Consider the following 19,089-nt stretch of genomic DNA (forward strand, 5'->3'; position numbering starts at 1 on the left):
GAAATATAATACAAATGCAAGAGGATACCATGATATGGAATATAATAATGTAAAAATACAATTTTACAATATTACTACAATATAGTAGTAATATTATTATATTACTATATTATAAATAAAAGTAATATAATGCAATGTTATATGATCATAAACTGTATAAAAGAAGTGACATCGCCCATTACTTTGTGGACTGCCGTTTTGAAGCCTCGAGTTCGGCATTTTGGCCATGGTTATTTGCAACCACAAGGGACACGAGAGGGTGGAGCTAAGCACAACTGAATGCTGACAAAGACATTTTCAGGCGACCAAAAAAAGGCTATAATTACCTTCATGAAGTGAAAACACATTTTGAAAGGGTTAAAGTTCAAAGACGAAAATACGGACAACTCCCAGACCGGACAACGCCGTGGTTGCGACCTGTCAGTCACAAAGAAGCCACGCCCTAAAGCATCCCCTGCTTTATGGTCTATTTGACTCTAAATGGGACCATAATTTACTAAATGAACATCATGCTGTATTGAAGAAGACTTGAAACTAGTGATTGAGATCATAAACTCATGTTTACAATGTTTACTGAGGTAATAAATCAAGAGAGAAGTAGGCTCATTTTCTCATAGACTTCTATACAACCAGACTTCTTTTTGCAACCAGAGGAGTCGCCCCCTGCTGGTTATTAGAAAGAATGCAGGTTTAAGGCACTAACGCATTGGCTTCACTTCTCATACCTGGAGGTAGACCAATGAATATACTGTAAGATGTATAATAATGTATAGTATGAGCTATTTCCTCAGTCTCTCATTCGTTGGCAGCCTATTTCTGTCCCTCTCTGGCAGGTTCGGGAGGTTAGGGAGGCTGTGATGTGAAACAATGTTATAAATTCATCTCACATGGTCTCGATGTCGTGTTGCCAAGAGCGAAACCCATTTCACCCTCACCTTTGCTCCCTTAAAGATTGGAAGGATATCCATCTAAAATAAGTTATTTATCCCCCTCTCTCTCTCTCTCTCTCTCTCTCTCTCTCTCTCTCTCTCTCTCTGTAGACGGTGGTTCTCCATACAGAACAGTCAGCTGGTCTATCAGAAGAAGCTCAAGGCAAGTCCATATATCCTGCAGCTATCAGCTTTCCCGGGGGTAAAGTGGGCTCTAAGAGGTTAAGTGCAACTTTAATGGAGGGGTGGCGTTGAATGTTTTTTAACCTTATGCGGATCTTCACTGAAATCCATCATCACTCGACCGACAGCGTGTTTGTGAGCCAAGAGATCTCTGCTGATATCCGAGTACTCAATGTGGAGCCGACAGTGTTGCTTTCAGGTCATTTTTCTCTGCTTGACAGCAGACTGTGTAAATATCTAATGGTAATGTACTGGGAGGCTTTCAGCTGCCACGGGAAAAAAATAGTCTTATCAAGGAGGAACAGCTGTTTTATGTTTGTGTTGTGTTTAGGGGCCTTTTCGATAAGCAGAGAAATGATAAGTTGTTTGTGTGTTAGCAGGATTCCCTGACGGTGGTGGTGGAAGACCTGCGGCTGTGCTCTGTTAAACCATGTGAGGACATCGAGAGGAGGTTCTGCTTCGAGGTCGTCTCCCCCTCTAAGTAAGACTTAACTATGGGATGGATTAACAGGATGAATTTGGATCAGAAATTCATGTTCTTCAGAGGGTGATTTGTGATATCTATCTATCTATCCATCTATCCATCTATCCATCTATCCATCTATCTATCCATCTATCTATCTATCTAAACGTTCCTTTTGAAATACAGCATTTGTTTACACTAGATTATGCAGATCTGTACAGAAGGTACATTATGATTTATGATGGTAACACTACTTTGGTTTGTCTGTTTTACAGGAGCTGTATGCTTCAGGCCGAGTCTGAGAAGCTGAGACAAGCGTGGATTCAGGCAGTTCAAGCTAGCATTGCGTCAGCCTACAGAGAGAGCCCAGACACCTACTATATAGAGGTAAGTCGCAGGTCTGGGACATAAAGCACTCACAAGTACCTTTTATATTTATGTTTATAACATTTTATTGCATTGTTGCAGTGGTGGAAAGTGACAGTATACATTTATTCCAGTACTGTATTCAAGTTTAACTATGAGGTACTTCATTAGAGTATTTTCATTTTATGCCACATTTATCTATTTTTCCGATTCAAAACATTTTTGTTAGATGATGTCTGTACAGTAAATTTGAAGCTACAACCAGCAGATGTTTGGCTTAGCTTGGCATAAAGACTGGAAATGGGGAAACAGCTAGCCTGGCTCTGTCCAACTGTGAAAAAAAAATCTGTCTATAAGCATGTCTAAAGCTCACTTATTGACATGTTATACCTTGTTTAATCTGTACAATTTTTTTTATAAAAATGACAATTTGCAGGACTTTTATTTCTAATAGATTATTTTAATAGTGTTGTACTTTTACGTTATTTTTGTGATCCTAATGAATGTTTTTTTTTGTGTGTGAATGTTCAGCATCTGGACAGAACGGCGTCTCCGTCCACCAGCAGCATCGATTCGGCCAGTGAGCCGCGGGAGCGCAGCGTCCGAGGGGAGACCATCCTGCAGCGGATCCAGTGTCTGCCGGGGAACGAGCAGTGCTGTGACTGTGGACAGGCCGACCCTCGCTGGGCCTCAATCAACCTGGGCATCCTGCTGTGCATCGAGTGCTCCGGCATCCACAGGTAGAGTCCAGAAAAAAACATTTGTACCTTTCAGATTAATCTAAACAAAATCCAACAGGAATCTTGACTGTGGCAAATTAACATTTACTACAGGACTGCACATGAGTAAGTATACTGTAGTTTTGAGGTTCTTGTACTTCACTTGATCCCTTTTCTACTTTTTACTTCTACTCCACCACGTCTATCTGATTTCTGGAGATACTTTATAGATTTATATACTGTAGTTTATTATCTGTACCTTGATTCCTTAGTCTTATTTTCTGAAAACAAGTGGAAAAATCTGAAATTATAGTGAGATATATCAACCTGTTTTAATTGAAGTCAACTTGAAATCAGTACAGGTCTTGGGGAGTACTACTGCATATGTGTAAAAAGTTATATAAAGCCTTTTTGTGAATTCTAATGAATTTACCAGAGGTCAAGTTGCATTGTGGGCCATGTAGGCTCCTGGTTTTGATTAGGAAGAGGGACCGTGTGGAGTAAAAAAGACGATATCTCTTTGAACTTTGAATGCAGGACTTTTACTTTCTTTACTTTTACTAATGGAGTATTTTCACGCTGTGGTATTGATACTTTTACTTAAAGGAACAATATGTAGTACTGACAGCTAGTGTTTAAAATGAGTAACAGCAGTCCTAATTCAAAGCATTGGAGCCGTGGCCCGTCCGCTCCTCCGGTGTAACTGATAGCAGCGCACATTTTTGCAATTTGAGGGTTACCTAATAGACACGACCGCATATGTCGGAATCACTTCACTGGCGGTGTGTCTCAAATACTCGCTGCCCTGATAACCCAGCTGCACACGGACCACAGAGAGATTTGTTTGCTTGCTTCCATGGCTGCAGAAGGCTGTTTTTTCGGCCAATTTGTTTCATATGTGGCAATAGTTGTCAAAATGGGAAGTGGACGGGATCACACAGCCCAAAACAAAAACAGACGTTCTGGACTGGAATGACAATTTCAAAGGAGAACGTACTGACTGCAGCATTGTTGTCAAAGACGCCAGTAAAATATCTGAATACTTCTTCCACCACTGCCAATGTTGCTGTGTGGTGTACTGGCACTGAAGACAGGAAGTGGTGCCAACTATCTGTTACTTTGGCCTTACAATGTGCTCTTAAAGGCACCAAGCACGTTCTGCCACACACACACACACACACACACACTGCTGAAGGGATTAAAGTGCGGTACGCTGCTTATTGGATCAGGCTTTGATTGAGAGTTTTCATTGAGGGAGCTGAAGTGAGAAGAGAAAGACGAGCTGCAGAGTTGAGACGCACAGCGAACAAGCCACTGAATAGCTTGATTCAGCATCAGATCCTGGTGAACATCCGCATCCAGATCTCATGTTCTGTTACGTCATACTCACTGATGTGAGTTCTCAAGCTCCCGGTTGGAAAAAAATATCCCTCAGGAGTTGTGTGTGTTGCAATTACCACTGCTGATGTAATCTCAGTGTGTGTGTGTGTGTTTGCGTGTGTGTGTTCCAACCTGTTGAATATTCATGTTCCCTTTCGGGGTTCGTCCTCTCAAAGTGAGATCACACGTCTTGTTACAATGCAGGGCGATGAAGAGGAGAGACGCAGTATCAGTGTTTTTTCTAGTGTGCCACTGTTGCCTGGTTACCAGACAGCTTCCTCGGTGGAACGTAGTGATTTGCATGATATTAGGAGCGGTTCCTCTCATTTCCCTCAGGATAAAAACTCTTGTGATGTTAGATCCTTGCAGCTATTCTGACCAGGTCACCGGCATAGTGTAGGATTTCCTGTTAAAAGAATATAAACTGCTCTTGTTTTCTTTGCGTTGGCCGCCACCTGTTGTCTTATATTCACAACAAAGTACAATTATGTCACTTTCCCGTCTGAGTTGTTTACTGCAGAAGATAAAAACAGCATCATTTTTTACTTGAAATTTTCTTTTTTTGTTGCAGGAGTCTCGGAGTTCACTGTTCCAAGGTTCGCTCGCTCACACTGGACTCATGGGAACCAGAATTATTAAAGGTACAGTTTGTCTCAGCAGCGCCCTTATTTCAATATGAAGCTACAGCCAAGAGGCAATTAGGTAAGCTTAGCATACAGACTGGAAGCAGGGTGAAACAGCTAGCCCAGCTCTGTAAAAGGTAAAATTATAAAAAAAAGATTAAAGGACTTATTGATAACTTTTTTATGTAGACGAATCAATTAAAAATATAATACATCTATAGAGCCTTTAGAAAGGTGCTGAATAAAAGTATGGCTTTTCCTGAAAAAAATTACTATGATTGTGAATTAATCATTTAAAAGTTTTGGCGGGTCCAAAATGAATGTTTTGTTTATCTATGTGGAAAATATACAAAATATACAAATATACAAATATACAAAAAAAGTGAATGAGGATATTTCCCAAAATGTCGGACTATTCCTTTAAGTCCAGTCTTAGTGTGGAGACCATTAACATCATGTCTCTTTGTCTTTTCTCTGTAGTTAATGTGTGAGCTTGGAAACAGTGTCATCAATCACATCTATGAAGGCTCATACCAAGAACAAGGTCTAAAGAAACCATTACCGTCCAGTTCAAGGTGGGAGTTCATAAAATATGGCTTGACTATGTAAATATGATCTTGTGCATTATTGAAACCTGTTATCTTTGAGCACTACACAAATCTACAAATACGTTGTGTGGTCCATTTCAGGCAGGAGAAGGAGGCTTGGATTAAATCAAAGTATGTAGAGAAGAAATTCCTGAAGAAGCTGGGCTCCACAGAGATTCTCATCAACGGAGAGAGGAAGTCGGAGCGGCGGTGGAGCGTGAAGAAGTGTCGGAGACACAACAGTGCCACCACGGTACCAAAAACACGGCGAAGATACCGACAAGAGCCTGGAAGCACCTCCCCGTCCACCCTCTCCTCAGGTACTTCAGTGGATCTCTGTCTGGACTTATACCTGTTAAGAATGAAGCTTTCTAGTGATGTGATAATTTAAACATTTAACCTTTTAGCTCCAGTTTGTGCCTCTAATGTGTTCAAGTCACAGCCATAAGCACCTGATTTTCCTAGTCAGAAATGACTTGTTGCATCTCCTTTCTCAATTTGTACAACATGAACCAAATTTCTAAATTGAATGTCAGCTATATTGGTATAGATCAGACGTTTTCTAACTGTTAGGGAGAGTTGAATGGGGTTACGGAGGGTAAGACAAAGATACTGCATGAGGTGAAAGAGACAGGTGCATGCTGGTGTTCCAAAAACTACAGGAAGTAGTAGAAGTTATTGTAGTTTGGCCGCTGATTTGGCCAGTTTATCAACACGGTCAGCAGATGGAGCTGCAGCAGAAGCTGTGTCCCACAGATCATGGAGGCAATTAAATGCTTTTTTGCCACAGTTTGTATCAAAAATGTTACTCCTTCTCTGAGTCATACCTTGGTCAAATCTGAACATACACATACATCATTATTCTCGATGTCCATCATGAGTAAACATCCATAAACCCACTTAGAAATCAAAGGAAAAGGACGATACTTATATCTCCAGAACTTGCCTGAGAATCATCACGTTTTTAAGTTTTCTTTAGGATCAACGTGATCCAGTGATAGTTGTCTGTACATGCATGAGCACATTACAAACAGGAGCTGCTAATAGCTAATTCGGCATACTTTTAAGCCAATTTGCGAAAACATAAACAGATATAGGCTAAAACATGGAGCTCAGTTGAAGCCCACAACCCACAGTGTAACCTACTGAATCTAAAGCAACACTATGACGATGAATATTTGTGCACATACCTTCAGAACCGCGGTAAAGTGCTTAACACTGTTGATACATGAGAGGCACAAACTGAGGCTTAGCGTATTATATTAGACAAAATACCTTTTCTTTGGTGTTCTCATCAGTTACCTGTGTTTGTCTCACAGCAGCTGCTAAGTTCAGACGAGACTCCCTGTTTTGTCCCGATGAGCTGGACTCTCTCTTCTCCTACTTTGACACAGGATCCGGCCCTCGAAGTAAGCGACTCACTGTTTTGACGTTCTGTTCCCAAGAAAAACTGGCAATGTATTTACTGTTCCACTCCAACACACTCAAGCCTTTAACTGTAGACTATCAGATGCTTGAATCAAGTCTCTGTTTTGCATGGTTCTGTGCCTTTTTAAACAATACCGATCAGCCAGAAAGAGGCAGCGGTAACTAATGTGTCCATGTTGTGGCGTCTCCCGGTCCGGCAGGCCTCAGCAGTGACAGCGGGTTGGGAGGCAGCACAGATGGCAGCACGGACATCCTGGTGTTTGGCTCCGTGGTGGACAGCGTCACAGAGGGTGAGTCCAGCGGAGGAATGCGTAACAGATGGTCTCTTGGGTATTATGTGCAGTGGGACATTGATGTCACATGAGTCTCCTTTATCCTGTCCTCAGAGTGTGAGGTGTCGGAGGACTCGAGTGGCGAAGCAGAGCTGGAGGCCGAGCCGGAGACGTCAGACCCGGAGGACATGAGGGACCTTCATCCCGGAGCGCTGCTCTGCAAGGCCTCGAAAGCCCGCAACCTGCCCGTCATGGCTGAAGCACTGGCCCACGGGGCGGATGTCAATCTGGTCAACGATGAAGACGAAGGAAAGACGCCTCTCATACAGGCTGTGATCGGGGTGAGTCAGTTAGTCGACTGAGCGCTGCCAGAAATGAGTCACATCTCAGTCATTGTTTTAGTAACACAATAAAAAAGACTTGAAGACATGAAGGTCAGTTATAAGCACTTCTCAACCTGCGGAAACAGTCGTTTAACCTCTTGAGGAAGTCTGCAGGAGCTTTGTCAAGTCTGTGACAATATCCCTGATGATGTCATAGTGATGTCATCAGGGTTATTTCAGCTTGAGTTTAGAGATTTAGAGACATTTTTCAATTTAAAGTCTGTGTTACAAACTGGTAGTGAGCGCAGAGTTTCAAGTTTTTGGGGATTTACCAGTCAGAGAGGGTGTTATGTACTGTAAGATGCTATTGAGTTGCATTATGGGAAATGGGCTTTGATTTTGATACAATACTAAACTGTTGGGAGAACTCCTTTAAATGAAATACCTCGTGCAAATTTTGTAGTTAAAGTGATCAAAAGACGTTGAGGATTCTGAACTGAAATGACATCTGTAGTGCGCAGGAGATTTAGATTAGTGTAACACTACAACATCATAATGTCAAATTTATTTATTTAAGTAAGTTCATTTAGGTAACATTTTTCTTATATCTTACATAATGCAGGGAAACAAGATATTTTTATTTGACCTTTCTATCTCAAAACAGCAAGTTACACTTTGATCGAGTCTCGTTCATGAATGACAAATGTACGTATTTAGCGTTTCCTGGACCGTTGGCCAATAAGGGAAGTTTTTAGGGTTATGTCCCTCAACTGGATGGATGCCAAAGAGGAGGAAGACATTTTTGTGATTCATTTCAGATGCCCAATAATACTTTTAAAAGTGAGAAAGAGCAGCAAGCAGAAAATCATTGTTTCTGCGTCTGTTTTAGGGACATTTTGCAGGTGAAACACACATGTGAAGTGCTGCCATTAGTTGAAACTACAGTTATTTTGTTTGATGCTGAAGTTGAAAAGAGTCAGTCTAAATCTGTCCCAACAGATCCACACTGACATCCAGATATTACACAAAATATTGTAGGCAAAATAAATCCCAGGAACGATCCGTGGCAAGTTTTATTTTTTTGAATGGAGGGCTACTAATTAAGGAAATAAATAATCCAAAATTAAAATGAATTAAAATCAAAGTTGGACAATATGATTAAACATTGAATATGATTAAAACCTGGATAAGATTAATAACAGGGGCACTCATGGACACACTGTGTTGATGAGGAGTTGGCACAAACCAGAAGTTTGAATAAAGTTGAAAAGTTAAAGTGGATATACATTTTTAAATACCCATTTCTGCCAAAATCAATAGCAATATTTAATTGCCAGCGTCAAGTAAACTGGTGTTATTACTTTATTTTAGGGTTCATTGATCGCCTGCGAGTTCCTGCTCCAGAACGCTGCTGACGTCAACCAGAGGGACGCCAGAGGGAGGGGCCCCCTGCATCATGCCACATATCTGGGACACACGGGGTGAGTCACGAGGCAGGAAGTAGCTGTTTGCTGCAGGCTGTAGCGTTTGTGACCACATCTCACATTTCAATAAAACGTGCTTTGTTGAAGGCACTTCATACAAGAACCACTTGTATGAAGTTGTGGCATTCACTTCTGTTCTCGTACTTAGAATTTTCTCTTAGGTATGAACAAAATCCACGAGGGGTCCAGACCTGTCGTACGATAAACAGATAGTCTGCCTCTCTTCACAGAGGGAAAACACTTGCTTGATTTATAATGTCTTAATCTGAATGAAACTGGAATTTAAATTGTACGCTGTTTGCATATATTATACATTGCTTACTTTGCTGCAACTAATCACACTCTGCTTTGTAATCTTGACTTAAATTACTCTTTTCTGTTTGTACTTCTTTTACTTCTAGTGTTATCTCTGTTGTATGTACCTCTTATTATTTAATATTTACTTCCTCTTTTTATCTCTACCTATTTCTGTGCTGAACAGAGCACCTGAATTTCCCCTCTGGGGATCGATAAAATCTCATTTTACCTTAAATGTGATACAGAAATCAACTAAAATAAGATATATCACTAAAACAAACTTAATTCAAAATTCATTTTCTGTTCGCTATGATATCATCATCATGGCTTCTCAAATTACTGAGAGATTTTATGATATTTATTGGCATATTTCAGGACAGCAACTTGTACAGTTCAGTAGCTGTTGGGAGATTGTCTTACTCAGCACCCGTGGCTTTATCCAACAATCGGAGCAAGTCACGTAGTATTAATAGCGTGAGAGTCCGCTCGGGAAGTGTGATGGATGAGTCAAACAAACATAAGACTTTCAACCAGGAAACCGCTGTTAGTGTCCCGTGTGAAACTAAAAGTAACGTTGACGGTGACTCGTTCACGTGACTCATTAGTATCATCAGCTCCATCAGTCCTGTGAGTCGCTAGACACGTGAGTCGTTTAGTATCGTCAGCCTCGTGAGTCACGTGAGTCAGTAGTCAGTGAAGTTAACGCCAACCACGACCGTTTCCTAACCCTAAGTGGTTGTGTTGCCTAAACCTAACTTCCTGTCAAAACAGAAGTTTATTTTGAAAGGGCACTATACATTTGACTAGCGTTTATGGACACGCTCTCCCTGGTCCGTCCAAAAATAACGTAAGAGGGGTACCCCCCGTGTGTCAATCTCCGACGCACTGACCAAGCGGTGGTATTTGTCGAGTTTGGAGTGAGAATGTGTCGTCTAATTTCATGTCAAATCATTCCTTCTTTACGTATGTCACATTACACAATTTTCAGCTGTAGCTTATTTTTCATATTGTCTAAATATTTCGGGTCCTTTAATATAACTTCTGACACTGCTAAACTTGTTATCTTTTTGTCAGCTGATGTCCGACTGCAGGACTAGAAACTCAGCAGTGTGGAATTCTTTTTTTTTACTCTTCAGTAACATTTTTGTGAAGCTTGCTCACAAACGGAGCAGATTAGGCAGCCTCATAAACGTGCACCTCCTCATGAACAGGTGACATTCAGGAGAAGAATGCGAAAATGCATGAGGCCCATTGTCTGAAGCTGCCTCTTTAATGTCAGTGAGCTAGACATATGTAGCACAGACCTTTGAACATGACGATCTGATTGGATGTCAGTTTGCTGTGATTGATCTTTGTTTCTCTGGTATTTTCAGGCAGGTGTGTTTATTCCTAAAACGGGGAGCTACACAGAACGACGGAGATGAGGATGGCCAGGACCCTCTGAGTATAGCTGTACAGCAAGCCAATGCAGATATAGTCACACTGTATGTTCATTTATATACTTTCTGTAAAGTTTTTAATGAATTCTCCAGCTTAGATAATTTAAATAACACCCCTTCCTTCTTTCCCTCCAGGCTGCGTCTGGCCAGGATGAATGAGGAGATGCGGGAGTCGGAGGGACCCTTTGGACAGCCAGGTCAATACCCAATCAGCAGCCCTACTGAGCAGCAGTATAAGAGATGCATTCAGGAGTTTATCTGTATCCATATAGCAGAGTGCTAGAATCCAGTCCAGTCAGGTTTAAACTACAGTGTAAAACCAGTTCAGGGGGTGCCAGTAGACATGTGACTCACTGAGAGACGGGGAGCTTCAAGCTCGTCTCCTCCACCAGATTATCTTCTTCTCTACATCAGATATATATATCACAATCATTCATCTCCCCAGCACAGTCTGCTGACTTACAACCACAGCAGTCAGCTCCTCACTCAGGATCACACAAGAACTCAGTATTAACCTCCTATTAATGATGTCAGATTTGACCAACTGATGATGAGCTTAGTCAGGTGCTCATCAGTCTAATCACAGCACAGTGGAGAAATCACTGCCAGGGAAGGGTTAGCCACATTTTTTTTTAACAGATTATCCAGCAGCACTATTATCAAGCAATCTATAGAGTCATCAGCAGTGTATTCAGGAAGAACTTTGCCCTTTGATTTGGAGGTTTTCAAGGGTACATGGTGCTCTGAACCAAAGACCTGCCACAGCTCATTTGTCCCAACAATTCTACGTTTAATTTCATCATGTGACTGAGTTGTTATTGTTGTGCTAAGTGGAAAAGAGCTGTTTCGGGCATTCCTTGTTCCGGAAGTAAAAGTCATTTTTCCCACAGACAATGTTACATGACCACTTCTACAGCTTAGATCGGCATCAAACTCTTCTGGTTAAGTCATCAGTAGTAAGAAGTATCTGGTTCTTTGATTTAAAAAGTTGAAGATACAAGCCCGTTTACATAAAAACGTTGTGGGTCAAAGTTAACTACGACTCCCAAGGTGCATTTCAGCAAGAAACATCCAATCACAGAGCTTTAATTCAGATTTTACAATTTGCAAGCTCACCTTTAATTTCTGGGTCACTATTTGGATGTATTCAGCAGCTATGGCGCCGTCTTTTGTTTCCAACTTCAACGACGAAGCGTTTTAAATTCATTTCAGCTCTGGTTTGTGTCTGTAGCTGGATTCTTCTCCATGGCAATGGCAGCCGAAGCTCATGGGTGTTGTAGTATTTAGAGCTGTCTGCTACACCAAAAGGACGGACAAAACTTGATCTCTCAGAAAAGAAGTAGAGATAATTGAAAACTGGTGGCCAACGCTTAATCTACAGAAGCCCTGAGAGGGAAGTGAGAGAAAAAATTCCGGTGATCCAAATCTAAGTTTTCTCTCCTGTGTTTATGACTTAAGAACAAGTGAAAAACAAGGTTTTGCCAGAATAATATTTCTAAGTTCCTTAATTTTTTTAATTTATTTTTTCATCTGTGAAACAGGTGGGGGAAAAAGTTTTGTCAGGATCATTTTTCTACGTTACTTTTTTTCATCTTTGAAAAATAGTTTTGGCAGGTGAAAACAAAATCTAAAAAGGATGAAAAGCTTTCATGTTTTCTTCCATGAGTGTTTTAATTTACATAACTTCCTAACACACAATATATATGTACCTGTAGAGTGCATGGAGAAATTAAAACTCACCTGGGAGGAAACATGAATGCTTTCAGTCCTATTTAGAACATGGAGTTGTGGTGCACTTCAGCCTCTTGTGGCTGAAATTAGTGTTACAACAACAAATCCAACAAAAAATTTCAGAGATGAAAAAATAAGGAACGATTAGAAAGATTATCCTGGCAAAACCTTTTTTCACCTGTTCTTAAGTCATGAACACAGGAGAGAACAAACTTAATAAACCTATAGGGGATGTTGTGTAAAGAAAAATGGGAAATGGGAATACAGAATGGGAAAAATGACTTCCGGAACCAGCAGCTCGTCCGTCTTGGTAACTCTACACAGTATTTGTAGTGCAGATGAATCGGGGGAGTAATGCCAAACTATCTTGTACAGGGTGGAGCAGCCAATTCAACTGGCCTGTTCAAGGTCAATTAAATCTGAGCTGACTGTTCTTTTTTAATAACCTGAGGATCTGTTGTCGGTGCACGTGTGATAAAATGCTGGCGGTTGTGACGGACATGAGGAGAAACTGTGCGGCTGCGATAACTGTGACTGAGAGTAAATGATCACAGAAGGAAGTATCATTTCTCTTTATTGATCGAGAGATTGATCAAGTAAAGCTTTTATGTTTAATTAAAAGCAAAATTATGCACTTTTTTCTTACCAACAGTGATTTTAATTTTGTTTTCACTCTTATGTCGTTGTACCTTCCTTCCTTTTTCATTTTTATTTTTTTGGAATAGGTTCGAATGCATTTGGTTTTATTTATGACGAAACATCCAGAGCAATAGTGCAATGATTATTTCAGTACAGATAATCTGTATTTTTTGTATTATGTTTGACAACAATGCAGATGGTATTTTTTTAAGCTGGATATATTTTGTTAGATTTTATTTTGCTGAGCACTTACACACACAGCGCCAGTATTATATTCTCATTATGAGAAAGAGAGCCAATACTCCACAGTTTCATAATATATAATCTCTTGGAGTAATTCTGCAGTACAAACTGCAGTGGAAGATGGACATTTTTTAATAAATCACAAACATGTATTGCTGTATATACAGTATTTGTATGTTAAAATGTTTGTTTATGGTATTCTAATGTATCACAACTAGGCCTATACTAGATTTGTTCTTTGTTTATAGTGCATGGGTGGCTGTTGCCCAGGTCTTCCTCAGCCCTGTTGCTTTTGTTTACTTCTGTGCCCAGTGTATGTGAATATTTGACATTTAGTATTGTTGAATAATGTTGATATCCATATTATATACTGCCAAATCATTACTACAGTGCATGGAACAACATTCATGACAAAAATGGATGCAAACAGACTTCTCTTATTGTCTTCCATTGTCTGGTTAGTGCAAAACGCTTGATGACAATGAACAGGGCAGCCTGGCCGCTGCCCAAAACTGTATTTAATGATCCATTTTATGCTCTAAAATGATGTCAAGTCTGACGAGTACTTTTTGTTTGACTCTTGGTAGCTCACAGTAAATGTCAGTGAGCCAGACACTGTTGGTTAAAGCAATGAGCAGCTTCGTATGAGACTGACCACTGCGGTTTTCACATGTTATCTGAGGCAAAATTAGCCTGAAGAAAAATATTTTCCCAAAGATGTTGCTTGTCTTTGATAGATGCTATGGACTGTTGGGGTTTAGTTGAAACCAAAGACCACAGACAGTTTTCAGAGTGCCAGAAAGTTTGTTTTTTTAACCATTTTCTTTTTCATGGTAGGTCATGAATCCAAAGGGACTGTATGGAATTTTTTTTTTTTTAAAGCAAGACCCTGCCTGGGGCTATCAAGACTTAGTTTGGACCCTCTCCTTAGCTTAGAAAAATTGCAAAACCCTTCCCCCCTAAATTTCTCAACTCAACCCTGATTTTAAATCTAAAGAGTAACTTAACACCCCCTGAAAATCTTTGTTTTTGCTGATCTCCGATGGTTGAACTTCTCACCTTGCTGCAGTGATGTACAAGTGTACTCCAGGACCTTGTGACATCACTGTTGGGTGTGGTTACAGAATGCAATAAAGCACATTTCTGACGCACATTTCTGACCATGAAGTTGGATGTGATGAGAGTCCCCGTAATATTTTTTGCTCTACCCATTAGTAGAACAGGTTGGGTTGTGCTGAAAATGCATTATATTAGGCTATAGGTTACCTTTAATGCTGTTCTGTTATAATGTAGAACAATGTGAAGGCAACTGTTGGCTAGTGAAAATGGCGTGCAAGAGTTTTATTGAAGACTAAAAAAAACAAACCCTCTCTTACCCTCCCAATCTCGTTAGCTCGGTCACTAATGGAACAATAAGTTCACACAGTTTATTCAACAGATGTATTTGTACCATAGATTCCTGTCTCACAACTGTCTGCAACCACTCTTTTTAATGGAACAATTTATACTCCAACAGAGGTTAAATAAAAGTTAATAAGCTATGACATCTGTTCCCTCATTGGTCAGCATGGGCGAGACAGCTTGCTATTGGTCAACGGCGTCAGTTCGCGAGTTTAAGTTCACCAAAGTTGAACTCAAGCGAAGATATTTGCGCGAATGCACTCCTCCCTTGCAAGTGATTCCATTGAAATTAATAGATTTTGCCACAAAATGTCACCATTTTTTTTATTGAATTTAACCTTTGAATTTTAAAGAAATGTCAGACCAGCAAAAAGAAAAAAATACATAACCCCCTTTTCTGACCCCATCTTCCTCCCTAATCATTTTCATACAGTCCCTAACTTGAGTCGGACACAAGTCGGAGCCCTTCAGCAGTGAAATGTTGGGTTTTTTTACGTGGCGGCGACAGAAAGAGCAGCTCACTCTCCCATCTTGCTTTTCAGTGATAGATTCAAAGCACTTTGAAAATCCAGCCTTTTCTTATCGTGTGCAGTATTAGCGTGGTAGCTTACAAAAGTTAACAGGAAGCAGATTTTACCAGATGATGTCACCACTGACCAAACAATGATTTGCATCAAGCCATTGAAGGCTTATGTGTTGTACAGTATGATGTGTCTGTTGACTGTTGTGTATATAAACTAAAATCTATTAACACTTTAACTGCTTGCTTCTAACATGCATTTTTAACTTTTCTGTATTTTTTCTGTCTCTGACTGTTAACTGTACCATTTCTTTGAATATTGTAAGAGAACATGTGTCTCTGAATATACTGTACCTGTGCATATTAACACTAACTGCTACCTAGGATTGGTTTCAACTCCCTTTTTTTGTTCAATAACTCCTCCCAGTGTCCTCTGAAATGAAAATAAATGGAAGATGTGACTAAAAACTAACCTCTCCCTTCACTTCTTTCTTCTTTGCTTTGACAGCCTTTCACTACATCTAACAGCATTAACAAACCGCTAACATCATGCACTGCTGGTGCACTAATAATGGATCAAATACCTCTGATTTTCACAGCATGACATTATAACATATTTATAGCGTAAACTAGAATATGAATGACGAGTATGAATATGCATGGAGAGAGATTAACATTTGAGTTTCAAATGAATATGTTTTAGCATTTATAAGCAGTATATATATTTTAATAAATGGTTTATAAATAGTTGTAAATCAATATAAGAACTTTTTTAGTGTTTATTAATGTATTTGTCAGCACTTATAACTCCTCCTGTGAATCATTTTTCAATATTTTCTGACATTTTCTAGACAAGACGATTAATCAAGAAAAGGCAGATTAATTAGGCAGATTAATCGATAATGAAAGTAATCGTTACTTGTAACACTAAATTAGTTACTACAGCTTTCCAGTAAATTTGGTGGATTAAAACGTACCGTAATTCCCTTCTGAACTGAAGTAAAGTAGAAGTATAAAATAGCATAAAATGGAAATACTCAAGTAAAAGACAAATACTTCAAAACTGTAGGTAAGTACAGTACTTGAGTAAATATACTTGGCAGTGGTGGAAAGTCACTAAATAATTTACTCAAGTACTGTTACAGTACTATTATTATTACAGTACAAGTACAGTTTTGAGGTACTTGTACTTTACATGAGTATTTCCATTTTATGCTGTTTTATACTTCTACTCCACTATATTTCACATGCAAATATTGTACTTATTAATCCACTACATTTATTTGAGAATTTTATTTACTAGTTATAGTTTGATTCTGATCAATATTATAAAATGTAACCAACAAATAAATTATGATGTAATCTTATAGATAAAGATATAACTTTATTGATCCTCAGGGGGGAATTCACAAGATACCCGGCAAAGTAGTTAAAATGAGCTCCACATTTACCAGCTGCGACGTTAATTGCATCAATAATTAGAATCCACAATAAACATTATTCTGAAATGGGCTGTTCTGTATATGAATACTTGGTACTTTAAGTATAATTTGATGCTCATACTTTTGCACTTTTACTTAAGTAAAAAATTGAATGCTGGACTTTTTACTTGTAACAGAGTATTTGTACACTGTGGTACAACATCTGAGTACTTCCTCCACCACTGGTACTTGGTAACTTTCCACCTGTAACACATGATTCACAGGAGGCTTATAGTTAGTTGACAAATACATTAATAAATACATAAAAATATTCTTATATACTACATTATAGTGTGTTATAAAGTGTTACCAACAGGCCATATCTGTCTACTATGAGGCTTGTACTCAGTGATCTCTCCTTCTCCTTCTCACACATCACACAAACAGGGAAAGCCAGGAATGTTCATTCCCCCTTTTTTTTAATCAGCCAAGCCTGGAAGCTCTCATGGGACACAAAAGAGTTCAACTGCTTTTGTTACGCCTGTGGATTCAGAGGTTACCATGGCTACGAGAAAAGTAAAGGCTCACAATTTGGAAAGTTGAAAGAGGAAAGCTTCATGGTGCCTCAGCCTGTTTCTGCCCTTCCATTCATTCATGCACGGGGCTTTTTCCTTACACACAACTTCTCTGCTTTCTGTCTCCCCTCACTGCTTGCATTCATTACTTTTAGATGTTTTGACTGTTCAAGTGGCATCATTTTCATCACTGTTTTTCCCTTGTTTTCTCCATCAGGAGATGCCACATACCTTGACATCTTCCGAGAATTTTCCCACATGGCATCCCACAACCCGGAGAAGCTGAAACGAAGGAGTGTGCACTTCCGACACTCCTTCAGGTAGTCTGCCAATAAGAGTCTGGAGAGGAACAAAATCATGTACTTGAAAAGTGCAACAGACACTTTCCATATATAGTCACAATTGGGGTTACATCACAAGAAAACCTGATAGAAAAAGGATCTTATCTTATCATTTAGTCAGTTTTATTCCACAGCAAAATAATCACCTTTAAAGTGCATTAAAGTGAAGAAATCGTGGCAATTTTTTATGCTGTTATTCATTATCATTCAATTTTTTACAATAGCTGCATTATATCTGCAAGAGTCTTGTGCTGTTCTTAGATCAATCTTTTATTTTGAAATGAGGATTTGCTGGTCTTTTCCTCTTAAATGCTTTTATAAATAAATATAGCATTGCTTTTGTACAGTGTTAGATGAAACTTTCTGGATAAAATGCCAAGCACTTGTTTTGTTAATTTTCTTTGATTTTGTTGGTATAAGTCATTTGTTTGCTGCATCAGTTTCATTATTGGGATCAACATGTTTGATTCATTGAAGGATTTTTCTTCTGTGTGTGTAATGCATGCATTTACTCCCATTATATTTCATACTTAAACTTGAATTCAGCTTGTATGGATAAAGAGTGTCATATCATCATTAGTTATCATCATCAACAATCTTGAAGTCGCAATGTTATTTCTCTTGATGAGCAGTTTATTTTGTTATGAAATATGTTTTTTTTCATGGACTATGCTGGTATAGTCTTCGTAATGTTTTGTTTAAATGTACTTTGCAGTACCACTATGAAATGCAGTGCTTATGTTACTGTATACATGCTGTAGAAGCAAACAAAATGCTAATATATCTGAATGAACAGGAATGCAGATAAAGGATGGATGAAAAATAAACATTGTGTTTACACATACAGTATGCAGTGAGAGATCTCTTTGCCACACATCTGTATCACATCTTCATGTAGCTAAAACAACAGCGCTCCCTTGTGTTGAAATGTGAGATCAGTGAGTTAAAAAAAACAACCTGCATCCTGCATGAGAAGTAGTATAACAAGGTTCAAGGTTCTTTATTTGTCATTTAATTCCAGCAAAGCGGTCATTGACAATAAAGATCTTTGGTCTCATGTTCCTTCAACAATGCCCATTAAATATATATATATATATATAAAAAAAATATATATATTATTTTAATATATGTTTATATTTATTATAAAACTAGTTGGTCTTATGTCTTAGAGCTAGATGATTGTTATCCAGATTTATTACACACACACATCTTATTATATTCTACTTTATAGACTTCCTGTGGCATTTATAATTTTATTTAACAACCATATCATAAAGATATGATATAATGTTATTTATCCAGAGGGAAAAGTGGGTACGAGTCGAATAAATAAATAAATAAATAAATACATAGGGTGCAAGTCCAAAATACACAATGCTGAAAATATAAACAGGTAAGGATCATTCTTGTGAGTTGCATATAGATTCAAGATTCAAGATGTTTATTGTCACGCCGGTTATACAAGTACAATCATGTGAAATGCTTTTTGCTGGGCAGCTCCATTAAAAATAATAAGTTATATTACAATAATAAAAGGAAATACTTTGTACAAGGCATATTAAGAACAGTACATACAGTATATACAGTATAAGATATGTATGAGAGAAGTGACATACAGCTTTGTATGTGCAATATTAAATCTCAAGTACCGGTGTGTAGCCTACTTGATATATTTTCAATGATTATGTCAATGATATTGCACGAAATGTACCATAAATCAGAGTT

General features: G+C 38.8%; 1 protein-coding gene across 6 annotated transcripts in view; it reads left to right on the forward strand.

Moving 5' to 3' along the window:
* The window catches only part of LOC119489437 (arf-GAP with coiled-coil, ANK repeat and PH domain-containing protein 3-like), an 89,230-nt gene extending 71,020 nt beyond the window's left edge, over nucleotides 1–18,210 (forward strand). The window contains exons 12-25 of one of the 6 annotated variants that reach the window (XM_037771861.1): nucleotides 1,041–1,092; nucleotides 1,493–1,593; nucleotides 1,851–1,962; nucleotides 2,473–2,681; nucleotides 4,612–4,681; nucleotides 5,144–5,238; nucleotides 5,353–5,570; nucleotides 6,573–6,659; nucleotides 6,870–6,968; nucleotides 7,065–7,291; nucleotides 8,645–8,754; nucleotides 10,428–10,538; nucleotides 10,629–10,690; nucleotides 17,238–18,210. In XM_037771861.1, the coding sequence (XP_037627789.1) occupies nucleotides 1,041–1,092; nucleotides 1,493–1,593; nucleotides 1,851–1,962; nucleotides 2,473–2,681; nucleotides 4,612–4,681; nucleotides 5,144–5,238; nucleotides 5,353–5,570; nucleotides 6,573–6,659; nucleotides 6,870–6,968; nucleotides 7,065–7,291; nucleotides 8,645–8,754; nucleotides 10,428–10,538; nucleotides 10,629–10,690; nucleotides 17,238–17,347 (1,663 nt within the window). In that variant the 3' untranslated portion in view covers nucleotides 17,348–18,210. Of the gene's footprint in view, nucleotides 1–1,040; nucleotides 1,093–1,492; nucleotides 1,594–1,850; nucleotides 1,963–2,472; nucleotides 2,682–4,611; nucleotides 4,682–5,143; nucleotides 5,239–5,352; nucleotides 5,571–6,569; nucleotides 6,660–6,869; nucleotides 6,969–7,064; nucleotides 7,292–8,644; nucleotides 8,755–10,427; nucleotides 10,539–10,628; nucleotides 10,691–17,237 lie in introns of all 6 variants that reach the window. The other 5 variants (XM_037771864.1, XM_037771858.1, XM_037771862.1 and 2 more) reach the window with 5 other exon arrangements.
* The last annotated feature ends 879 nt before the right edge of the window (nucleotides 18,211–19,089 follow it).

Source organism: Sebastes umbrosus, chromosome 6 (assembly GCF_015220745.1).
Source record: "Sebastes umbrosus isolate fSebUmb1 chromosome 6, fSebUmb1.pri, whole genome shotgun sequence".
In the NCBI taxonomy this organism is placed as follows: domain Eukaryota; kingdom Metazoa; phylum Chordata; class Actinopteri; order Perciformes; family Sebastidae; genus Sebastes; species Sebastes umbrosus.